Below are 24649 nucleotides of genomic sequence, written 5' to 3' on the forward strand. Positions count from 1 at the left end.
TGGGATTACAAGCGTGTACCACCACACCCGGCAGATTTTATCCATTTCTCAGCCCTTGAAGATTTTTAAAAAGAATAATAACATTTGTCATTATTGTAGAAAGTAAATGGCACTGTTCAATGTATATTTTAGAAAGATCACTAAGGGGGTATTAATTTAGAAGTACACTAGTTTCAGAGGTCTGGCATCAAGGGAAAAAATAATGAAAGCCTTAACTCAATAAAGCAGCAGCAGTGAGCAAAAAAACAGGGCACAAGATATGAGAGCTATTTAGGGCTTGAGGATGTTCAGAGATTGAGGAGAGGGAGAGCTATGACTCTCAGGTTTCAGATAGATGGTAGCAACACACAGATTCAGAAAGAAAAGTCCCTGTAAAAAGAAAATATGAAGCCAGGTGTGGTGGTGCACGCCTGTAATCCCAGCGCTTGGGAGACTGAGACGGGGGAATCACACAGCTTTGAAGCCTCAGCTACTTAGTGAGGCTCTCAGCAACTTAGTGAGACCCTGTTTCCAAATAAAGTATAAAATAGGTCTGGGAGTATAGCCCAGAAGTAGAAAGCCCCTGGGTTCCACCCACAGTACCAAAAAAAAAAAAAAAAAAAAAGAATTTTAGAGTAGCCATGTTTTAAAGACCGTGACTTATTCCAATGGAGACAGATATACAGTAGGAAGCCTGTAGTTTGGATTGGAGATAACATTCCGGGTGGGCATCCTTATATAAATAGAAGTTAAAAGCCTTCGTGTAGATGAGAGGGTAAAGTGAAGGGATAGAAGAACTTTGGACAGAATTTTTGAGATCACCAAACATTTAGGTTTATACTCCTGAAAAAAAAAAAAAAACTTGAAAGAAAATGGTGTGTCTGTTAGAACAATTTTACCAAAAGTCAGCCTCTACAACAATCAGTGTTTAAGCCAGCTCCATTCTTCATTCACACCATGGTTCTGGAGGCTTTTGCAGCCCTCGACACTCCTTGCAAGGGTCTCTCTCTAAGGCCTATTCGCTCTTATGAAATCCTATGAACCTATCAGGAACTGCTGGAATGGGGCTTGGGGAGTTTCCAGAACGCCTCCCTCCCCGGCTTGCTCCCTTAACCATTATCTTCAGAGCTTAGTTCCCTCCTCGGTGGTGAGTCCCCAGCTCACAGCGCACACACACCGCCTGGAAGGGAAGGCAGCATTTGCCTAGGAGCACAAAAAACGGCGCAGGCCTGCCACTGCTTCTCTCGGGCTTCCAGTGAAATTCCTGTTTTTTTCTCACCTTCCACATCTTTTTTTTTTTTTAAGCCTGATCTACGATGATGGGGAAATCCTTTCCGGACAAAGATATTTTGCAACGAGTCTGTCAGAAAAATCCCAGGAGGAGGCGCCTGGCAGCTCGCGGAAACTCACCCCCATCTCAGGACACACCTCCCTCAACCACCACGCCAGCGCGCCCCGCCCCTGAAAACCCCGCCCCGCGCGCTCGGCCCGGAAAGCCCCGCCCCCACAAGCCCCGCCCCCGCGCTCTCGCTCCCTGCAAGTCCCGCCCCCAGGAAGCCCCGCCCCCGTGCGCTCAGTCCTGGCAAGCTCCCCCCCCCCCCGGAAGGACCGGCCCCCCACGAGGCCCTATCCTGCCGCTGTCGCCGCGCGAGCCCAGACCCGCTGACATGGCGAACCAGGTAGTTCGGGCTGCGCGGTGGGTTCCGAGCCGGAGGAAGGGCGAGCAGTGGGTGGCACCTGGCCGCGAGCTCAGGGGCTCACGGCTGGGCCCGGGACCGGATGCTTTTATTAAAACGGAGACGGGGCCTCAGAAGGCTCAGCGGGAAGGAGGGAAGGAGCTTTGTCTTGGCGCCCGGCTTGCGCAGCAGCTTCGCTCTTTGCTCCGGGACCGCGGAGCTGGGGCGGGGCGGGGAGCGGGGCCGGGGCTGGTCAGGCGGTGTCCAATGGCCTAGCCGCGGCTATCTCTGTGCAAAACTAAATTACTCAGGGTCAAACTTGCAGGTGGCAGAGCTGCAGCCAGCGCCATGTTTCTAACAGTATACTAAGTTGTTTGTGTTCCATAATTGCAATTCATAACGTAGCCTACGCTTAATTGCTTAATTACTGTACTACCTAGCGGTGCATTTTGGAAAGGCTCTTAGGTTCCTTTAACACGTTTGAGCACTTAAGCACCAAGAGTTTTTTATCTTCCATTAATCCGTTAACATCTCTGTGAGATATTCCTATCTCACAGACCAAAAACTGAAGTTTAAGAAAAAAGTTGGTTGTGCTTAGCGGTCACATCAAAGATAATGAGTCAGGATTGTGACTGAGGTCTTCAGACTGAGGTCTTTCCCATGTGTGACGGGAATCTGAAATACATTAAACAAAGATACATGAAGAACATAAATGATTAAAGTTGCTGATTGTTTTAATGCTTTACAGACTTTTTACATTTCCTAAAAGACATATGACCTTAAATATTGAAGTTAGTTTGTTTGTTTGTTTTGCGGTACTAGGAATGGAACCCAGGGGCATTCTACCTCCAGCTACAACCCCAGCCCTGTTTTTTTTTTTAATTTTTTTATTCTTGTTGTTGTTGTTGTTGTTGTTATTTTGGTGGTACCGGGGTTCCTGGAAACCCTTTTGCCTCCGGGCTACACTCCCAGACCTATTTTACATTTTTTTTATTTGGAAACAGGGTCTCTTAAACCAGCATAGCTGGCTTCGAACCTGCGTGATCCTCCTGTCTCTGCCTCCCAAGCGCGGGGATTACAAGCGTGCACCACCACGCCGACTTTTATTCCTTATTTTGAAACAGAGTCTCACTAAGTAGCTGAGGCTGGCCATAAACCTGCGATTCTCCTGTCTCAGCCTCCCAAATTCTGAGATTACAAGCGTGCGTCACCAAGCCCCGCTAAATATTAAACTCTAAACAATCTTTCAGACTTAAGAAAAACATTTTCTATTACAAAGTGTCTGTAAAAGTTGTAACCCCTATGATAATTCAAATGTTAAAGTAGGGCAATTTCCCTTGTGTCTAGAATGTTTGGAATTCTCAGTAAACGGAAAAAAATAACTTTCAAACTTTTTTTTAAAGGGCAGAGTTATCAGACTTATTCATGTTGCTTTGGATTTCTAAGTTACATAACTTATGTTGTTAGCATCCTAAATTTGATCTTTTAGGATTTTGTTTTGATACCTGTGGTACACTGGGGAGAAAAACTATTCTATTCAGCATCTAAATTCTTTATACTAAGCCAGGCGTGGTGGTGCACCCTTGTATTCCCAGCATTTGGGAGGCTGAGACAGGAGGATCTCCGTTGGTGGACAGCCTCATATGAGGCCCTTTGCGACTCAGTGAGACCCTGTTTCAAAATAAAGGATAAAAAATGGGGCTGAGAGTATAGCAGCTTGGAGGTAGATTGCTCCTGGATTCCATTCCCAATACCACAATAAATAAATAAATAATTTATAGTATCAGATTTAATACCTACATTTTTATTTATTTGGGGGGGTTACTGGGGATTGAACCAAGGGGCATTCAACCTCTGCACTACACTTCTAGCCTTATTTTATTCTTTACTTTGAAACAGGGTCTCACTAAGTTGCTGAGGCTGGCTATGAACCTGCGATCCTCTTGTCTCAGCCTCCCAAGTACTGGGATTATAGGCATGTTAGTTCACGTCTCCTTTTCCTCAATTCTGCTCTGCCACTAATCATTATTAACATGTTTTTGCAAAGTTGCGCTGTGCACTTACTGTATTTAGGACTAAATATTCTCATCCACACCACATAATCATCATGTATGTAGGTATTTTATTTGTAACAGTAAACCCAGTAATTTGAAACCCTTATTCTATCAATACATTTCATAAGCCTTTTGTGAACTAGTCAAAACCTTCCTCATTATGTTTGAGTCTCTGGTGGTAGAAGGGTAGACTCTCTTTCATCTTTAAATAACTATACTATAAATAGATAAATAGAAGTTACATTTGGAATTTTTAATTTTTCAGTAGATACATCAAAATAAATTGAGAGTCATTTTAGTGGTGTATTTATATAATATAGTATATCCAAAATACTATTTCAGTATGTAATCAATATTTTTTAAAAATATTATTGAGCTTGATGCAATGGTATAAACCTGTTATCCTAGCTACTCTGGAGGCTGAAGCAGAAGAAGGATGACAAGATTGAAGCCAGCCTGGGCAACTTATCAAGATTCTGTCTCAAAATTTAAAAGAAGTGGGGTGGGAATCTAGTACCACTAGATGGTACTAGAATCTAGTACTAGTGGTACTGAATCTAGATTCAGTCCTCGGTAACATAATACAAAAAATTGGGATGTTTTTACCTTTTTTTATGCTAAGCCTTTAAAATCCAAGTATATGTTAGTTTTAAGCATATCTCAATTCAGACTGGCCATTTTCCTAGTACTCAATGGCCACATGAGGCAAATGATTAATGGCACAGTTATAAGGAAAAGATAGAGATTTTTATCCTTCTTCCTACCCTGCAATTTTGCACTGAGCTGGTGCTACTTAAACCATCCTGAGCAAGAATTTAATAGGGTACACGTTAAACATGGGGTTCCTTGGGCATCATGCTAGACCTACTGATTGAGATTTTCTTGAAACCTCTATTCTTAACCTGCTGTCCTTGATGCATTGTGGAGGATTATTAAATATTTGATGAACGCTGGGTGTGGTGGCACATGCTTGTAATCCCAGCACTTGGGAGGGTGAGACAAGAGGATCACACAGGTTCAAAGCCAGCCTCAGCTACTTAGTGAGGCTCTCAGAAACTTACTGAGACCCTGTTTCCAAATAAATTATAAAATAAGTCTGGGAGTATAGCCCAGAGGTAGAAAAGCCCCTGGGTTCCACTCCCAGTACCACCAATAAATAAGTGAACAAGTAGATAAATATTTGATAAACAAAACTTTTTAGCCAAAAGAAGTTTGTACATCTAATGAGGTAGTCATTCCCAATTAAATCTTTTGAAAGTTTGTTACCTATATGAACTCTAAAAACAGTTCTCCATATCACATAGAGGTATATGTTTCTCTGAATCTGTGACAATGTTGTCTAACACTATGATTGATTTTTATTTAAATTGACCATTGGTAGTTATTAATTTAGGAGAATAAACAACTTAACCTCTTTTTTTTTCTCTCTCTCCACTTTAGGTTATCAGGTGCAAAGCTGCCGTCGCCTGGGAGGCTGGAAAACCTCTCTCCATAGAGGAGGTAGAGGTAGCGCCCCCAAAGGCTCATGAAGTTCGAATTAAGGTAATGATGCATGTAAAGCACTGGAAAGAAGAATGTCTTACAGTTAGGTCTCTGGATAGATGAGTTGATTTGAGGTCTGCAGAGGATAAACTCCAAAGGACAGTTGAAGAAAAGGATACTAAAAGTCATCCAGCCCTAGAACCACAGCATCCCCTGGCCCCTCTCACTTTTGCAGCATTCCTCAGTCGCTGATCTTTGGTCTGGGGCTGAGCATTCATCCCTGTGGGTGACTGGGTTACTACAATATCACTTCTGTAGTTTGAGTTTTATATGATTTTGTAGGATCCTCCCCTTTTTGCTTCCCCATAATTTAAAATATCTGTAGTCACATCAGAAACAATAGAATAAGAAACTATCTTTAGTTTTGTTAGAAGGAATTTCAAATAAGATTTGGAAAGAAGTTCCCCATTGACTAGAGCAAATGAAGTCTCCTTGCTTAGAGAGCTTCAAGATATACTGTCCCTGGTGAACGAGGCAAGCGTTCAGTGGGTTATTCCATTGCTTGTAAACCTCTGCTGTGGCAGAGGAAGGAAATTACCTACGGAGAGAGGTCTATTACACAAGGCAGCCAGCTCAAGAGATCTTTGAAGGCTTAATATTTATTAGATTTTATATTTTTAGCATTCTGCTCTCTCCTTATTTTTGTTACAAAATGAATGCTCTAAGGTAGTGACCATTACATAATTTTTCTAGGAAAATGTTACATTCAAGGAAGAGTCACAATTTCTTTAAGTATACTGCCCCCTATTCTGCCTCCAAACTCAAACCCATATGCTTGATCCTGCAAGCAAGGGTTATATCAGATGGAGACGCCCACAGCCAGATAACTTTTTAGGAACCTTTTCAACTCAGATCCAAGAATCTGAAATCTTATAATAGTTTGTGTGTTTTTCTTGAAATTCAGAAATTAAACTGATTGCACTTTTGCCACGAAAGAAGATAATATTTGTCCTGGGTATATTAAGATGAGTTTTCTGGGGCACATTGGATTCAGTTTTCATCCTTGAGAAACTGTTGGCAGATTAGAAAAGAATGTTACATTGTGAACATATAGACCAGAAACAGAAAAGCATGAATACAAAAAAAGATTTTGCCTTTCTGTACTTTTTGTGGTTTGTAAAGATAAAATACTAAAAGCCAGACACACAGAGTCAAGTGTGGTGGTGCACGCTTATAATCTCAGCATTTGGGAGGCTGAGACAGGCGGATCATGGTTTGCGGACAGCCTCAGCTACTACTTCATGAGGCCCTTTGCAACTCAGTGAGACCTTGTTTCAAAATAAAGAATTAAAAAAAGGGGGTGATGGTGTAGCTCAGAGGTAGAATGCTCCTGGGTTCTATCCCCAGTACTGGGGGGAAAAAAAGACAGAGGAATGAAAGATTTATGTAAGTAGAGATTTTGTGTGGTGGAAAAAAGACTTGGTTCCACTAAAAGCTCTTAGTTTTGGCGCAGACTCACACAGAATGGCATATTTCAGAAATGGTCAGTACCTTGTTAGATATTGTATTTCCCAGCAGTCATGAGAAAATCATCAGTGAGATGGACTCCACTTGTTTTACATATGTGTGATTGTCTTCTCTACCCCTTTTTTTTTTTTACTTCCTCTTGCTAAAATATACTGGAAAGGAAAATAGATGTGCCACGTTTAATTGCATACAAATGTACCATGATATTTCTAAATGTTATCCATGGATTGTAAACATTTGCTGATTTTTGAGAAGTTAAAATATGAAAAAAAAAATGCATCCTAGAATCTGGGATCAGTGGCTAATACCTGTAATCCCAGTACTTGGAAGGGTGAAACAAGAGGATTATAGGTTTGAGAATAGCCTTAGCAACTAGTGAGACTCTGTTTCAGAATAAAATAAAAGGGCTGGGAATGTAGCTTGGAAGTAGACTGTCCCTGGGCTCAATCTTTAGCAGCAAAAAAAAAAAAAGAAAGAAAGAAAGAAAGAAAGAAATGTATCCCCAAATGGTATTAAAGTGAAATGTCTTTTATTTGATTTGTGTACCTTACTCTGAACTGCATGTACACACACACTTCAGTGCTTTTTATTTTACTATCCTGATAGATCATTGCCACTGCACTTTGCCACACTGACGCCTATACCCTAAGTGGAGCTGATCCTGAGGGCTGTTTTCCAGTGATCTTGGGACATGAGGGTGCTGGGATTGTGGAGAGTGTTGGTGAAGGAGTTACTAAGCTGAAGGCAGGTAAGGAGAGTATTTGAACCACATATAAGACGATTTAGGCGTATTCTTGTAGGGAAGTTACTTTTCAGATAAAAAAAATATATATACACACACAGTATTTATAAACAGGTTATTACCTAAGGACGTGTCAAGACTGATTTCATTCCTCATCTAGTAAGCACAGATAATTTGGATATGTTTTGCTCTCTGACTTTGCAGGCTGTTCTTCTTCCATTTAAGTACATTTCCAAAGCCAGTTTTGGCAAACTAACCAAGAATTTTATAAGTCCGTGTTTTGAAGCACATGACTTCCTTGTTACTGTTTTAAGAGTTTCATTTTGATAAAAACTTTGAAACCTACTTTTTGCATAGTCAGGAAATGTCTGAGGCGCAGTATAGAGGTACAGTTTTAACCCTTGAAGTTGTTAACTTTGCAGGCTGTATCAGCTGTGAGGATTAGAGTTTGCAAGGCCATCTTCCCATTTGTTTTTCAGGTGATACTGTCATCCCACTGTACATCCCCCAATGTGGAGAATGCAAATTTTGTCTGAATCCAAAAACAAACCTTTGCCAGAAGATAAGGTTGGTGTCTTTTTATTGTATTCGTAAAGCAAGTGATTGTACAGTGCGTTTTACATGGGCTGTTTTATTCCAACTTTAATGCAACCTTACTGTCACTGTTATTAATATCCCCATTTTCAAAGACAAGGAAATTAAGACTCAGAAATTAAGGATTTGCCCAGAATCACTAGCCATTGAGATATAGAACAGAATTTTCTGAGCCCAATCTCTTCACTTAACACTAGGCTAAATTTGTAAGAAAGGGCATGTTTGTGAAATTAAATGAAATTATTATTTGGGGGGGTACTGGGGATGGAACCCAGGGGCATTCTACCTCTGAGCTATGCCCCCAGCCCTATATTTATAAGGAAAAGGGCCTCACTAAGTGGTAGATGAGGCTGTCCTTAAACCATGATCCTCCTGTCTCAGCCTCCCAAATGCTAGGTTTACAACTATGAGCCACCACACCCAGCTTAAATGAAATAATTTTTATGGACCATTTTATTATCCACTAAATCAAAGTAATAAAACACCTCCTAAGGTTATTAGGAAACATAGAAGAGATAATGACACAGAAAAGGTAGTTATTTTATTGTAAGGTAATATATCATTTACTACTACTTTGAGGCGATTTAAGATCCCTTGTTGTTCGCCTTTTTTGGGTTGTTTTTGTTTTGTTTCCATACTAGGGATTAAAGATTGAACCCAGGGCCATTTTACCTTCAAGCTACACCCCAATCCTGTTTTATTTTAAATTTTGAAACAGAGTCTCACAAAGTTGCTGACACTGGCCTTGAACCTGTGGTCCTCTTGTCTCAGTCTCCCAAGCACCGGGATTACAGCAGGCCCGGCTTTTTTTTTTTTTTAATTGAGATAGAACATATTTATAATATATTACTTAACAATGAACAAAATTTAAGTGAACAGCCTAATGAATGTTTATGTATATTCATACCTGATGGTTAGAAAGATTCAAGCCTGGCGTGGTAGCACATGCTTATATAAATCCCAGCATTAAGGAGGCTGAGACAGGAGGATCGTGGTTTGTGGACAGCCTCAGCTACTACTTAGTGAGGCCCTTTGCAACTCAGTGAGACCCTGTTTCAAAATAAAGAATAAAAATAGGGCTGGGGGTGTCACTTGAAGGTAGAATGCCCCTGGGTTTCATCCCCAGTACCGCAAAAAAGGGGGGTGGGTGGAGGGAGGAGAGAGAGAAGGATAAAGATTCCTGGGCACTCCTCAAAGTCCCTCAAGTCCTTCCAAGTCAGCACCTGCCTCCCTCAGGGATAACCGTTCTCCTGATGTTTTCACTGTAGAACTTTGTATAAATTGAGTCATGCAGCATGTCCTTCTGCCAGGTTTCTTTCTTTCATAATATCAGTAGGACATGTGCAAGTTGCTGGATGCATCACTGCTGCTTTTGTTGCTCTGTCATATTCCATTCCAGATACCACAGTTTACCCATTTTCTGTGGATGGCCATTTAGAGTGCCTTGAACCTGTGGTCCTCCTGCTTCAGCCTTCCAAGTACTGGGGTTACCAGTGTGCACCACTGTGCCCAGCTCATTCCAAAAAATTTTATGACACATTGAGCATATGATGCTAATAAACTTGTTGTGACTATAGCCTTTCAGAGGAAAAAGTATCAAATATATCCCATATCACCTTGTGTTTAACAGAGTGATTTAACAAACTTAATTGTTCCACTAAAGATATGTCAATGAAGTTGAGCACAGTGGTGCATGCCTATAATCCCAGTACTTGGAAGGCTGAGGCAGGAGGATCAAGTTCAAGGACAGCCTTAGCAATTTAGTAAGGCATTAGTGAGACCTTGTTTTAAAATAAAATAGAAAGAGCTAGGGATATAGCTCAGAGGTAGAATGCTCCTGAGTTCAATCCCCAGTATCAAAAAGTATATAGAGCTGGGCTTAGCAACACACGCTTGTAATCCCAGCGCTTGAGAGGCTGAGACAGGAGGATCGCACAGGTTTGAAGCCAGCCTCAGCTACTTAGTGAGGCTCTCAGCAACTTAGTGAGACCCTGTTTCCAAATAAAGTATAAAATAAGTCGGGAGTGTAGCCCAGAGGTAGAAAAGCCCCTGGGTTCTACCCCCAGTACCACACACACACACACAAAAAAAAAAAATACACAAAAAAAAAAAATAATAATGGTTTCTTTAGAGCTTTGACACCTGTTATTTCTGCTCATTTTTGTTTTTCTCTCAAAGGAAATATTTACTCTTAAATCTAGAAGCAATCCATTTTCTCCTATCTATATATTTATTCATACACAGATACACAGTGTGTGTGTGTGTGTGTGTGTGTGTGTGTGTGTATCCCAAAGAATTCATTTAAGAGGGTACATCAAATTTTAGTGTTTAGGCAGGCAAGGTAGCACATGCTTATAACCTTAGTACTTGGGAGGCTGAAACAGAAGGATCACAGATTCACAGACAGCCTCAGCAACTTGGGCCCTCTGTAACTTAGTGAGACCCTATTTCAAAATAAAAAACAAAATAGTGCTGGGGGTATAGGTCAATGGTAGAACACCTTTGAGTTCAATCCCAGTACTACACACAACATACACACGCACACAAGAAAAATATGGTGTTTATTTTATTAAAAATAACAAATATTTACTAACTACTCTGTGCCAGACACAATTCTAATCCATTAGGTACATGATGTCTCATTCGATTTTTATAGCAATCTGCCAGGGAGATACTACTGTTTTCACTTTCTGTATGACGGGCTTGGTCATCTTTTTCCTTCAGTTGATCTGGATAATTGTTTATAATCTCTGCTTTAGTAGGTACTGATCTGAGCTTCACCCTTTATGAAGATACATTAGCTCAGATATATTAGCTCACAGTCTTGTGGAATTTTAAAGCAATTTCATCTTATCTTTAAGTTGTACCTGTTAAACTGAATTCAGAGCATCAGAGTCCCCACTGCCATGGTCCCGACAGCCTTGGGAGGCATGAAGCTGAGCACCTCCATGCAGTGTCACTAGTTGAACGGCTCCAGGGACCCGTGTAGCCTCTTCAGGCTCTACCAGCATTGTACTCAGAAAGCACAAAGGAGAGCCGGGCGTGGGGGCGCACGCTCGTAATCCCCGCGCTTGGGAGGCGGAGACAGGAGGATCGCGCAGGTTCGAAGCCAGCCGCGTGCGCTGGCTTAGGAGAAGGAGACCCTGTTTCCAAATAAAAATGTAAAAATAGGTCTGGGAGTGTAGCCCAGAGGTAGAAGGGCTTCCAGGAACCCCAGTACCACCAAAAAAAAAAAAAAAAAGAAAGAAAAAAAAAGAAAAGACAAGAAAGCCCAAAGGAAAAAGAGCTTTCTATTGAAGGGCTGAAGATCATGGGCCATGGCAAAAACAAACAAACAAAAAAAAAAACCCGAAAACTTGTCTTAATCTTGACTGTTACCTTGGCAATGGATGCTCATATCAGGAAATTGAGGACTTGGGATTCATCAACTAAGGCTATAGATAGAGCTGTAGGATTTCTTGAGTTTAGGAGGGAGGAGTTTTATTTCTTCCTGATGTTGCATCTCACTTATAAAGGATGATAAACTATCACATTTTGCTTCAAAATGACCGAACTTGCTCTGGCATTTTGCAGGACCTCAAGTTTCTTGGGATTATGGTTATAATACTTGGTCTGGAATCAGTAATATATATTCCTTGTATGTAAATAATGATACGCTAATCAAGATGAACAGCGTTGATTGACTTCTTAGTTTTTGCTCCAAAGGACATTAGGTATACTGTATGGGCACGGGGGTCATTATTGTGAAAGCAGACCTCTTTTTTTTTTCTTAGGGAAATAATGCTATGAATAGGGATCTGAGAACAATAGTTTCAACCATTGCTTGGGAGCAATTTTTTTAATATATATAGTAACTAATAGGATTGCTGGTGTACAAAGACAGCTTCCCCCCAGCTCTGGAAAGCATTCTACCTCTAAGCTACACTCCCAGACCTATTTTGTGTGTGTGTGTTGGGGGGGGGTTGTTTTCTGTTTTTGCAATACTGAGGATTACTATTTTTATTCTTTATTTTGAAACAGGATCTCACTAAGTTGCGGAGTATCCTCACTAAGTAGCTGAGGCTGGCCACGATCCTCCTGTCTCAGCTTCCCAAGTACTGGGATTACAAGCAAGTGCCATCATGCTCGGCTCCTTTTTAAAAACAAAACAAAACACAGTCTCACTGAGTTGCAGAGGGCTTCACCAAGTTACTGAGGTTTTCTGCAAATCTACATCCACTTATCTCAGTCTCCCACGTACTGGGATTACAAGTGTCCACCACCACACCTGGCTTATAAACAGCTTGTCATAGAAGTTCCCTGCCTTAACAAGAGGTGTCTGATTAAGATGGGAAAGCTTCAAGAATATGGAAGTGAACATCATTTCAGAGCTCACAGTGTAGTTTAGGAATTAAGATATTTGGAGTGGCTGTGGAAAAAAACCTAAATTACAGAGATTTGCTCTTGTCAGCTCTCAACCCAAGTTAAAGGTCAACCTGTATATCATAAAAATGTCAGCCGGATGTGGTGGCGTACGCTTATAATCCCAGCATTCAGGAAAGATGAGACCAGAGGATCATGGTTCGCCAACAGCCTCAGCTACGTAGTGAGGCCCTCCACAACTTTGTGAGAACCTGTTTCAAATGAAAAAGAATATAAAATAGGACAGGGGATGTAGCTTGGAGGTAGAAGAATGCCCCTGGGTTCCATCCCCAGACCCACAAAAAATAAATAAAAATGTCAAAACACTGTATCTGGTTAAATGGAGGGGAAAGATGCTTGCTATATTTGCCTTGTTTGCCCTCCCTACCATATATAGTCTGTAATCATGAAGTTAATTTTAACATTTAGTTATCCTTACTTACCTCTGGAGTTCAATGTACTTTGTAAAACACTTGTTACCCTATATAATCTACATATACACTGGAGAGACATGTTTTGTAATTTAAAGTGAAGATTATGGGGCCTATATAATCCTATAGTGTATGCCTATATAATCCAAGCTACTTGGGAGGCTGATGCAGGAGGATTGCAAGTTTGCGAACAGACTAGACGACTTAGATCCTGACTCAAAATAAAAAATAAATTAGGCTGGAGTGTAGCTCAGTGGTTAGAGTACTTCTCTAGCATGAGCAAGGCCAAATCCCTAGTACTAGAAAATGAAAATTTAAGTGAAATAATATAGTATAACAATTAGAAAATTTACTGATTATAAAAGTTTATTTTCATAGTAATCTACACAAATATCTTTTTTTATAATAATAGATTTTTTTTTTTTTTTTAAGGAACTGGGGATTGAACCCAGAGGCATTCTACCTCCACGCTATACTCCCAGACGTATTTTATTTCTTTTCTGGAAACAAGGTGTCACTAGATTGATGAGTCTCACTACTTGCTGAGGCTGTCTTTGAACCTGTGATCCTCCTGTCTCAGCCTCCCAAGTACTAGGATTACAACCGTATGCCACCACACCCAACATTTTACACAATCTTAAAATAAATTTATGGTAACAAAAAAAGGTCAGGATCAGATGAACACTCGTATACTCTGGAATATCATAATCACCCCAATTGCCTATCTTGAAGAATTTGGTTTAATTATTTTATGCCTAAAGATAATATGAAAGTTGATTTACAAGCCAGGCTTGGTGGTACACACTTGGAATCCCAGTGCTTGGGAGGCTGAGATAGGTTTGAGGCCAGCCTCAGCAGTTTAGCAAAGCCTTCAGCAACTTAAGTGAGACCCTGTTTCAAAATAAAAAGCCAGGCACATGCTTGAATTCCGAGTACTTGGGAGGCTGAGACAGGAAGATCACAGGTTCCCAGCCAGCCTCAGCTATTTAGGCCCTCTGTAACTTAGTGAGACCCTGTTTCAAAATAAAGAATTAAAAATAGGGCTGGGAGTGTAGCTCATAGATAGAATGAGTACCACAGTACCACACACACACACACAAAAAAAAAGTATAATAAAACAAATAAAGGCTGAGGGTATGGCTCAGAGGTAGAATGTTGTTGAGTTCAATCCCCAATATAAAAAAAAGTTGATTGATAGAAGGTCTAAAGTCTGTTACCTTTTCTCTACTTTACCAATTACTACTTCATATTTAAGGTGGTCATCCTTTATAAGAAACCAGATTCTACCTTGCCTTTTCCTGTTTTGTTTTTATAGAGTCACTCAAGGGAAAGGACTAATGCCAGATGGTACTAGCAGATTTACTTGCAAAGGAAAGACCATTTTACATTACATGGGAACCAGCACATTTTCGGAGTACACCGTTGTGGCTGACATCTCTGTCGCTAAGATAGATCCTGCAGCACCTTTGGATAAAGTCTGCCTTCTTGGTTGTGGAATTTCAACTGGTTATGGTGCCGCCTTGAATACCGCCAGGGTGAGATTAGCTTGGGTTTTAGCCTCTGCCTTCTAATTCAGTCCAGCAAAGGCTGGCTACAATAGTGAAATTGGCTGTTCTGTAAGAAACCTAATGATTTCCCTACTGTAGTGGAAAGAGTACCTTACAGGATGTCTTTACCGTTAGGTGGAGCCTGGCTCTACTTGTGCTGTCTTTGGCCTGGGAGGAGTCGGATTGGCGGTTATTATGGGCTGCAAAGTGGCTGGTGCATCCCGGATCATTGGCGTGGATATCAATAAAGATAAATTTGCAAAGGCCAAAGAATTTGGAGCCTCTGAATGTATTAATCCTCAAGACTTCAGTAAACCCATCCAGGAAGTGCTCATTGAGATGACTGATGGAGGGGTGGACTATTCCTTTGAGTGCATTGGTAATGTGAAGGTCATGGTGAGTACACTTGGCTTCATCCCATTTTTGTTTGTGGAACTTTTATTGATTGCCATTCCTTTAGGATTAAAAAATTATTTTGTATTTATGAAAGATTTCTTTTGACTTCTAATGAAAGAAGGGGAAAATAACTATTTGAACTACAAATGGGAAATGATATAAGATTGGCTCAGGGAAAAATAAAAAAGGTCTCTATTTTCCTTTCAATACAGACTAAATTATGTCTCATTAAATGAAACTGCAGAATAATGAAGTTGTAGAGAATACAAGCTTTGGAATTAGTGAGCAAACACTAACTCACTGGCCTCGAGCAAAGGACTTCTCTAAGTCTCACTTTTCCCATATATAAAGTGCAGATAGTAACGACACCTACTTGATAGGAAGTAGACACTAAGTAAAATATTACTATTCTGCCTGCTTCTTGTATTAAATTCTATAGAATTTTGAGCTAGAATTTACTTTATTAAATTGATACACAAAAACAAAAATTCTACATATTAATGAATTGTTATGTTTGATACATAAATACATTACATGATGTTTATTTTTTATTTTTTATTTTTTATTTTATTTTATTTTTTTTATTGGTGCACTGTATTAATACATCATAGTGGGATACAAACTTTTGTAGACATACATGCACACATCGCCCAGTCAGCCCCCACCCGATCCCTACCCCATTCTCTCCCCATCCCTCCTTCCCATGCTTGGCTTAGTGGTTGACATCTAGTATTATAGCAATTTATCCAAAATTAAAAATGATAATCTCACATAACAGTTTCATTTGTCTGATACCAAGCTTTTGATGATTTAAAGATAACATTTCAATATTTCTTTTTGCTTTCTTTCTTACCAGAGCATATTTTTTTTCTGTTTTTTTAGGTGAAACTATCATATATTCATATATTTATTTTCAGAAAAAAAATCTATCCTAATATGGAATATGAATTCTAGATACCCAAAACGATCTTGAAAAAGAACAAAGCTAGCAGATATATATTTTCTGATTTCAAACCATATAAAGCTACAATAATTGAAACAGTGTAGTACTGTTCTAAAGGCAGATATATAAACCATTGGAGTTAAATACAAGCCTAGAGCTAAATTCTTCCCTGTATTGTCAAGTTATTTTTGACAAGGTTTCCACGAACATTTGGTGGTGGAAATAATAATCTTTTAACTAAATATTGTTGAAAAATAATAATTACATGGAAAAGAGTAAAATTGGCCCCTTACCTAATCCCACATACAAGTATTAACTCAAAATAGATAAAAGACCTAAATATAAATCTTAAGACTATAAACTTTTAGGAGAAAATCTGGGTCATAAAACCTCACAACATTGAAATTGGCAGTGATTTCTTGAATATGATTTCAATGGCACAGGCAACAGAAGAATATACAAACTCCCTAAAAAAAAAAAAAAAATTGTATATCCAAAGACAATGTAAACAGAGTTAAAAGTTACTAATAGAATTGGATAAAATATTTCCAAATGCTATATCTGAAGGTATATTAATATTCCAACTAGAAATCCTAAAAATTAACAACAATAAGGGCAAACAATACAATTTAGAGATAGGTAAAAGACTAACATAAAGAATCTCCACAGATAACCAATCTTAGTTGTCTGTTGGATGGAAAATCTTGTTTCTCTGGTTCTGGAAAGTGTTACCTATTTCTTCTTTGTAGTTAATCTCTTTTGAGTATTTTCTCTAGCGCTGGTTTTGAAGACATAAATTCCTTCAGTTTCTGTTTGTCATAGAAGCTTCTTATTTCTCCATCTAATTTGATAGAAAGTTTTGCTGGATAGAAAATTTTTGGCTGGAAGTTGTTTTCTTTCAGAGTTTGGAATATGTTACTCCAAGCCCTTCTGGCTCTCATGACTTGGTTTGGGAAGTCTGGAGTGATTCTAATTGGTTTGCCTCTAAATGTCACTTGGCCCTTTGTTTTTGTTGCCTTTAAGATTCTCTGCTTGGCTTCCACATTGGTCATTTTGACAATTATGTGGCGTGGGGATCCTCTTCTCCAATCCTGTCTAAAGGGAGTTCTATAAGTTTCCTGGATCTGTGTATCAACCTCTTGCTCTATATTTGGAAAATTTTCTGCTATTACTTCCTTGAAGAGATTGTTGATCCCTTTGGTTTCACTTTCTTTTCCCTCCTCTATTCCACTTATTCTTAGGTTAGCTCTCTTAAGATGGGCCCATATTTCTTCAATGTCAGATTCCTGCTGTTGGATATTTTTTTCTAGATTAGAAACTATGCGTTCATTTTTGGAATGATCATCTTCTAAGAGCGAGATTCTGTTCTCCATGTGGTCTAATCGGTTGTTTGTGCTTTGAATTGAGGCCTTTACTTCATTAATTGCATCCTTTATCTCTTTTTGGCTCTCTCTGAGTTCTTTTCGAAGCACCTCTATTATTTCTACAGTTATTTTCCTGATTTGATCTTCTAGAAATCTCTGATTTTCTGTTTTATCGGGTTCTAATGTTGTGGGGTTGTGTGCATTCATTACTCCAGTGTTATTCCTCTTTCCCATGATTTCGGATGTCTGTGCCTTCTCTGGGTTCTTCCCTTGGGTCACTATGGCTTCACTTAAGGTGCTCTGGATCTCGAGTCTGTATTATCTCAGACCCCACTACTCCTTTACTGGGTTGTATCACAGAGTCTCCGACCCAGGGAGTTGATAGAGGCTGCTTTAAACTATGGGGGGTGCCAGGTTGCACGTTCTCCTATGGTGTGATATCTCTGCCACCGCCATTCCCCCACTGGGTCAAGTACCAGGGGTACAGTACTGGGATTTCTCCTCTGTGGCCCGCAATTTGACTCACTGTTCTTGAGTACGCAGATGTAGCTGTACTGGACTCGGTGAATTCACTGCTGCTGCCGCCGCCGGTGACAATATGGCGCCTCTGCCACACCCTCGGCCGTGAGGCTGGCGTATTTTTTCTTCTCTGGTTTTGATTTCCACTCTGAATCCTTGCAGCGTGTGCTGAGCTCGGCCACTGTGAGCTTTAAATGCTTTCTGCGCCGAAAGATCCCGCCTGGCTGTTCCACAGCGGCTCACCTCGGCTTGCTGTAGCCGTCCGTTGAGTTCGCCGCTGCCGCCGGCAGTATGGCGCTGCTGCCGCGTCCTCGGGCGCGTGTGTCTCCTCTGTGGCCCTGAGCTCTGTTCTCAGTCCGCTTTCTCTCTGGAGCCTGGTGGTTTTTTTGTTTTTCTGGTGATGGTGTTTTCTGGCTATGAAGGGCGCTGGTTTTGTGGTAATGGAGATTGGTTGTTAGCAGGGCTCTTAAGCCCCGCTTTTCTCGGTAGCCATCTTCCCGGAAGTCCTACATGATGTTTAAATTAGATTAAACATGTATATCTCCTTAAAGGTTTTTATTTCTTTACAATGAAAACTTTTTTTTTCTCTTGGTGGGACTGGGGATGGAACCCAGGTGCATTCTACCTTGGAGCTACATTCCCAAGCCCCAGTTTTTATTCTTTATTTTGAAACAGGGTCTCACTGAGTTGCAAAAGGCCTAAGTAGCTGAGGCTGTTCTTGAACTGTGATCCTCCTGTCTCAGCCTCCTGAATGCTGAGATTACAAGCATGTGCTACCATGCCCAACTTTTTTTTTTTTTGGGGGGGGGGGTTCAGGGGATGAAACCCAGAGGCATTTGACCTCTGAGCTACACCCCCTACCCAATTTATTATTCTTTATTTTGTGGGTTTTTTTTTTTTTTTTTTTTTTTTGGTGGTACTGGGGTTCCTGGAAGCCCTTCTACCTCCGGGCTACACTCCCAGACCTATTTTATATTTTTGAAACAGGGTCTCTTAAACCAGCGTAGCTGGCTTCGAACCTGCGCGATCCTCCTGTCTCCGCCTCCCAAGCGCAGGGATTACAAGCGTGCGCCACCACGCCCGGCTTATTATTCTTTATTTTGAAACAGGGTCTCACTGAGTTGCAGAGGGCCTCACTAAGTAGCTAGAGCTGTCTGTAAACCTCCAGTCTCAGCCTCCCAAATGCTGGGATTACAGCATGTGCCACCATGCCCGGCTTTTTTTTTTCTTTTTTCTTTTTTTTTTAAGAATAAAAATGGCTATTCTAACTGTCCATGAACCACGATCCTCCGATTTCAGCCTCCCAAGTGCTAGGATTACAAGTGTGCTAGGATTACCTGTTAAAATATAATTATTCAATAAATTTAAACTTGCTAAACATTAAGTTTGGACATCTGTTACCTTTTTCTTACAAAGCTCTGCCACCACACTTCCCACTAGAGTTTTCTGGGGAAGTAGTTATTCTCAGCAAAATGCACTGCTTCCTGTGATTTGGTCTTTCTTGGTGCTTGCAGAGAGCAGCTCTTGAGGCATGCCACAAAGGCTGGGGTGTCAGCGTTGTGGTCGGAGTAGCTGCTTCAGGTCAAGAAATCGCCACTCGTCCATTCCAGCTGGTGACAGGTCGCACATGGAAAGGCACTGCTTTTGGAGGTAATTCAGTGGCTGAGACAGTACATTTTCTCTGGTTGTTTCCATTGGCATATTTTTAATCCCAGGCTAATGTTGAGCTACTACCTTCTCATTGTAAATTGTTGCCTGCGAGGTTTTTGTTTGTTTTTTGCTTGTTTGCAGTACTGGGGTTGAACGTAGGGGCATTCTACCTCTGAGCTATATCCCCAGCCCTATTTTTTTATTTTATTTTATTTTTTTCCTGAACTAGAGGTTGAACCCAGGGGCATTCTACCTCTGAGCTACACCCCCAGTCCTTTTTTTTTTTTTTTTTTTTTTAATTTTGAAACAAAGTCTCATTAAGTAGCTGAGGCTGGCTGTTAACCTGTGATTCTGTCTCAGCTTCTCAGGTACATTATAAGCATATGCCACTGTGCCCAGCTTATTCTTTATTTTGAAATGGTCTCACTAAGTTGTAGACAGGGCCTCGATAAGTAGCTGAGGCTAGCCGTCTAGCTGTGAACCCATGATTCTCCTATCTCGGCCTCCTAAGTACTGAGATTTCAAGCATGAGTTACCACGCCCAGCTGCAAGGTTATTTTAATAGGACAATTTCAGATTCACTCTTTATCTATGAGGGTAGGAAGGTGCTCAGATTCTTCTGAAGCACATAGCTACTTGTTACCCACTTTTTAAAAAAGATTCAATATTCTTTTAGTGAAGAGGAAACTGAAGGTAGGCAGAGGTTAAAGTTGGTTGTAGGATAAGCAGATAACACTGTCTACTGTTTTCATGTTTTGGACTTGAGTAGGGTATCATATTTTTACTTATTTTTTTCTAAAGGATACATAGATTGCTGGATGTGATCATACTTTTTTATAAATTGTACTGACTTCAGCAGTAATGAAAACTGAGTCTTAAACTGAAAACATTAGACATTAGACAAAACCCTATTTTTAAAAACTGAAAAGGTACCAGACTAATCATTTTTCCTTAAAATGTGCTTTATTATTTGAGATTGCCTTATCACCAGAAGAAAGTGGGGGGGAGGGTCCTCAAACTTTTTGCGCTATAGTTAGTGAAGAACAAAGACATCAATATGTATTTTCCAACTATTACAAATTAATGAAATTTATAAAGTTTTTATAGGCTTTAAAAAACACATCTTAGCCAGGTGTGGTGGCGCATGCTTGTAATCCCAGCATTCGGGAGGCTGAAACCGGAGGATCGTGGTTCATGGACAGCCTCAGCTACTTAGTGAGGCCCTCTGCAACTTAGTGAGACCCTGTTTCAAAATAGAGAATAAAAATAGGGCAGGGGGTGTAGCTCAGAGGTCAAATGCCCCTGGGTTCCATCCCCAGACTCCCCCCCCAAAATAAACAAAAAAACAAAAACCCAAAAACATGACATCTCACTATCAAATATGGCAGGGGGAGGGTAATCACTAATTTGGAATGATCTGTGTTTAATAATATATCGGATAAGATTTTCTATCTTTATTATGCCATCTTTTTGAACACCAAAAGAAAATATTACAGTACTTACCTTAGAAAATGTCAGTCTGAGCTAGGTGTGGTGGTACAAGCCTATAATCCTAGTACTTGGGAGGCTGAGACAGGAGAATCACAGGTTCAAGCCCAGCCTCAGTAATTTAGTGAGAACCTGTTTCAAAATAAAAAGGGTGTAGCTTGGAGTTAGACTGTCCCTGGGTTCAATCCCTAGTACCAAAAAAAAAAAAAAAAAAAAACCATAAAAGAAAAGGTCAGTCTGACTAGCCCTCCTTATGAGAGCCCTAGACATATGCCACCAATGTCATTGAACGTATCATTAAGCCACATTTACAGCTACCCGAGTGTATCTTCTTACTCTAGCTTTTTAAAATTTTTATTTATTTATTTATTTATTTATTTATTTATTTATTTATTTATTTATTTATTTTGTGGTACTAGGGTTCCTGGAAGCCCTTCTACCTCCGGGCTATATACTCCCAGATCTATTTTATAGTTTTTTTTGTTGTTGTTGTTTTTGTTTTTTTTTTGGAAACAGGGTCTCTTAAGCCAGCACACCTGGCTTCGAACCTGCACGGTCCTCCTGTCTCTACCTCCCAAGCGCGGGGATTACAAGCGTGTGCCGCCACGCCCAGCCTTTACTCCAGCTTTTTTGAAGGGCATTCTCAGCGTGGGTAGCTAGGTCAGGGGTCTTGGTAGTAACTTCTAGCTGAAGCATCATATAGCACATGCCATTTGGGAAATTTGCTGGATGCAGCCCTTTGTGTTGCTAAAGTATCACACTATCCCTCCCTCCCTCCTTCCCTTCCCCCCCCCCACACACACATTATATGTAGAAGCTTTGGTCTAGAGACTATCTGCAATTGTCTTAGTTACTAGGAGATTTAAAGAAGTTAGAAATTGGTGGACACTGTAAGTATATCCCTATAATCCCAGACTTGGGAGGCTGAGATAGGACGACAGGCTCACCACCAGACTCAGCAACTTAGCTAGACCCTAGAAGAGACAGGAGAATCACAGATTTGAGGACAGCCTCAGCAACATAGCAAGGCCTAGAGGTGTAGCTCAGAGTTAGAATGCCCCTGGGTTCAATTCAGAACCAAAAGAAAAAAAAGCCAGGTGTGGTGGCACGTACCTATAAACCTAATACTTCGGAGGCTAAAACAGGAGAATCACAGGTTCAAAGCCAGCTTCAGGAACTTAGTGAGACCCTGCTTCCCAATAAAAATAATAATAAATTGAGCTTGGGGTGTCACTCAGAGGTAAAATGCCCCTGGGTTCAATCCGCAGCACCAAAAAAAAAAGTTATAAATTCCCACAGTTGGGGGGGGGGAGTTAGTGGGAGATAAAAAGGCAGATTTTGAAAGGGCTCAAAGATGTTTGAAATGCGGTCCATTAGCATCATTGAGGTGGAGGAGACTTCTTTGTTGATTGCTTCCTTAAATATAAGTGAAAAATTGAAGCAACTAATTTTATTTAAAATTGTGTCACTTACATGGAGCATGGTGACACACACCTGTAATCCCAGTACTCGGAAGGCTGGGCCATGAAGATGGTAGGTTCAAGGCCAGCCTTACCAATTTAGTGAGACCCTCAGCCACTTAGCGAGAGGAGACCATTTCAAAAGAAAAATAAAAGACCTAGGGGTATGGCTTGGAGGTAAAATACCCCAATAAAAATAATAAAATGGAGCTTGGGGTATAGCTCAGAGGTAAAATGCCCCTGGGTTCAATCCCTGGTACCAAAAAAAAAAAAAAAAAAAGGAAGTAGTCTTGTGTTGAATTGTTTTGTATTTGTTTATCTCCTTCCTTGTGGATCTAAAAAAGTTACTGCTAAGACTTCCAGAATTCTATCCTGCATAGCCTAAAAATCTCAGTTGGCAAAAACTTTTAAACTGTGTGTGTGGGTGTGTGTGGGTTAGTGTTATTAGGGGTAGACCAAGGAACACTCTACCACTTGGTTTTAGCCCCAGCTCTTTATGAGACTGTGTCTCCCTAAGTTTTTGGTGCTGGCCTCAAACTTGTGATTCTCTTGTCTCAGCCTCCCAAGTATTGTTATAATAGGTATGCACCACTGACTGCCCAACTTGCTAAATCAATACAGAAAAGGGGAAATACTCAAAAGTATTGACTTCTTTCATAATTAAAATGTGTGTCAAAGCCGGGTATGGTGGCGCATGCTTGTAATCTCAGTGGACAGTCTCAGCTAGTGAGGCCCTTTGCAACTCAGTGAGACCCTGTTTCAAAGTAAAGAATAAAAAATAGAGTTAGGGGTAGCTCAGAAGTAGAATGCCCCTGGGTTCCATCTCCAGTACCACAAAAAAAAAAAAAAAAAAAAAAAAATGTGTGTGGAATTCTTCTGATTTGATACTAGAATTTTTTATTCCTTTTGAACTTGTCAAAAAGTTCATCCTCTTTAAATGTTTTTGTGCCACCCATTAAGTAATAAGCATACTATAGCATTTGTTGCATATATTAATGGATGTATGATTTGTTTTAGGATGGAAGAGTGTAGAAAGTGTCCCAAAGTTGGTGTCTGAATATATGTCCAAAAAGATAAAAGTTGATGAATTTGTGACTGGCAATGTGTCCTTTGACCAAATTAATGAAGCTTTTGAACTGTTGCATTCAGGGAAAAGGTAAGTTTTCCTTTACGCTATGTATTACAGAATGTATTGATTTGGGGTTTAGAGGAAAGGAGGTATCAAAAATAATAGTTTTTACAGTAGTTTTAAAAGGTTATATGTGTTTATTGCTTCCTTCTCTTACAGCATTCGGACTGTTGTAAAGATGTAAATTAAGAGAAAAATAAGTCCATCCATTCCCAAGTTTTGTGATGATACAAGCAGCTGCCAGGCAGCTTGAAGATCTTCTAAATTCGCAGCCTCTTAGAACTTCAGTAACTACGCTAGGAAATGTATGTAAGTCTCTATAATCAAGGACAAGACTAATATAGTCACAAGTCTGTTTTCTGGACTTTCCTTCAATAAATCATTGCTATCTCATTAAAAAATATAATGAAAGTAATTTCTGCATTTGTGTGTAAGTTGTCATCTCCTTTTATGCTCTATTCAACCTCATGGTTCCTTGGCAATTATGTTCATTCTGTAAAGGAAAGAAGAAACTGGGTATGTGAGCTCTCCCCTTTTCTTATATATATGTAGATAGTAATACATTTTTTGTTGACCAATATGAAAAATTAAAGCAGTTTAAAGATATTAAACTGTTATTCCAGTTTTTATAGATGGTCAACTTAGTCTTAATTTCTGTCACATTAAAGTACATACTCTTTAGCTACTGAATTGAGTATTAGCAACTCCTGCCTCAAAGCACTCATCTCCTTCAGAGATCCAGCATAAGGAATGGAATCAATGTTATAAGGTCCTTCCTATAAGAACTCCTGGACCATGGGACTCAACTATATGTAGAAAAAGTATTTTCTTTAAAAGTTCTTTCAATCCTCTTAGATTGAATCTAGGATCCTATGTATACTGCTGGACCAAAGGCTTTGGAACAAAAGGCAGATAAAGCACAAGTCTAAAAGCCATTTGTCAGCAAATCTATTTTGGTTGTCCTAAATTCAGATTCGACTTCTTTGAACGGACTGTTGGGAAATTTTTGAAATTTTTTTTGGGGGGGTCTGGGATGGAACCCAAAGGCATTTGACCTCCGAGCTACAACCCCTGCCCAATTTTTTATTTTTTATTTTGAAACAGGGTCTCACTGAGTTGCAAAGGGCCTCACTAAGTAGCTGAGGCTGGCTGCAAACCGCGATCCTCCGATCTCAGCCTCCCAAATGCTGGGATTACAAGCGTGAGCCACCACGCCCAGCTTGAAAATATTTTTAATCTGGGCATGGTGGTACACACCTGTAATCAC

At 40.2% G+C, this 24649-nt stretch overlaps 1 protein-coding gene across 1 annotated transcript; it reads left to right on the forward strand.

The window, feature by feature from the left end:
• Positions 1 to 1298: 1298 nt before the first annotated feature.
• Positions 1299 to 23566, forward strand: ADH5 (alcohol dehydrogenase 5 (class III), chi polypeptide; the record flags this gene model as incomplete). Its single annotated transcript, XM_080697191.1, has 9 exons — positions 1299 to 1907; positions 5150 to 5251; positions 7325 to 7466; positions 7940 to 8027; positions 14202 to 14421; positions 14569 to 14829; positions 19170 to 19305; positions 23271 to 23409; positions 23542 to 23566. The coding sequence occupies 9 exons, from the start codon at positions 1299 to 1301 to the stop codon at positions 23564 to 23566; spliced, it is 1722 nt and encodes a 573-aa protein (XP_080553317.1).
• Between the last annotated feature and the right edge of the window lie 1083 nt (positions 23567 to 24649).

Source organism: Muscardinus avellanarius (genome assembly GCF_963383645.1).
Source record: "Muscardinus avellanarius genome assembly, chromosome: 6".
Lineage (NCBI taxonomy): Eukaryota > Metazoa > Chordata > Mammalia > Rodentia > Gliridae > Muscardinus > Muscardinus avellanarius.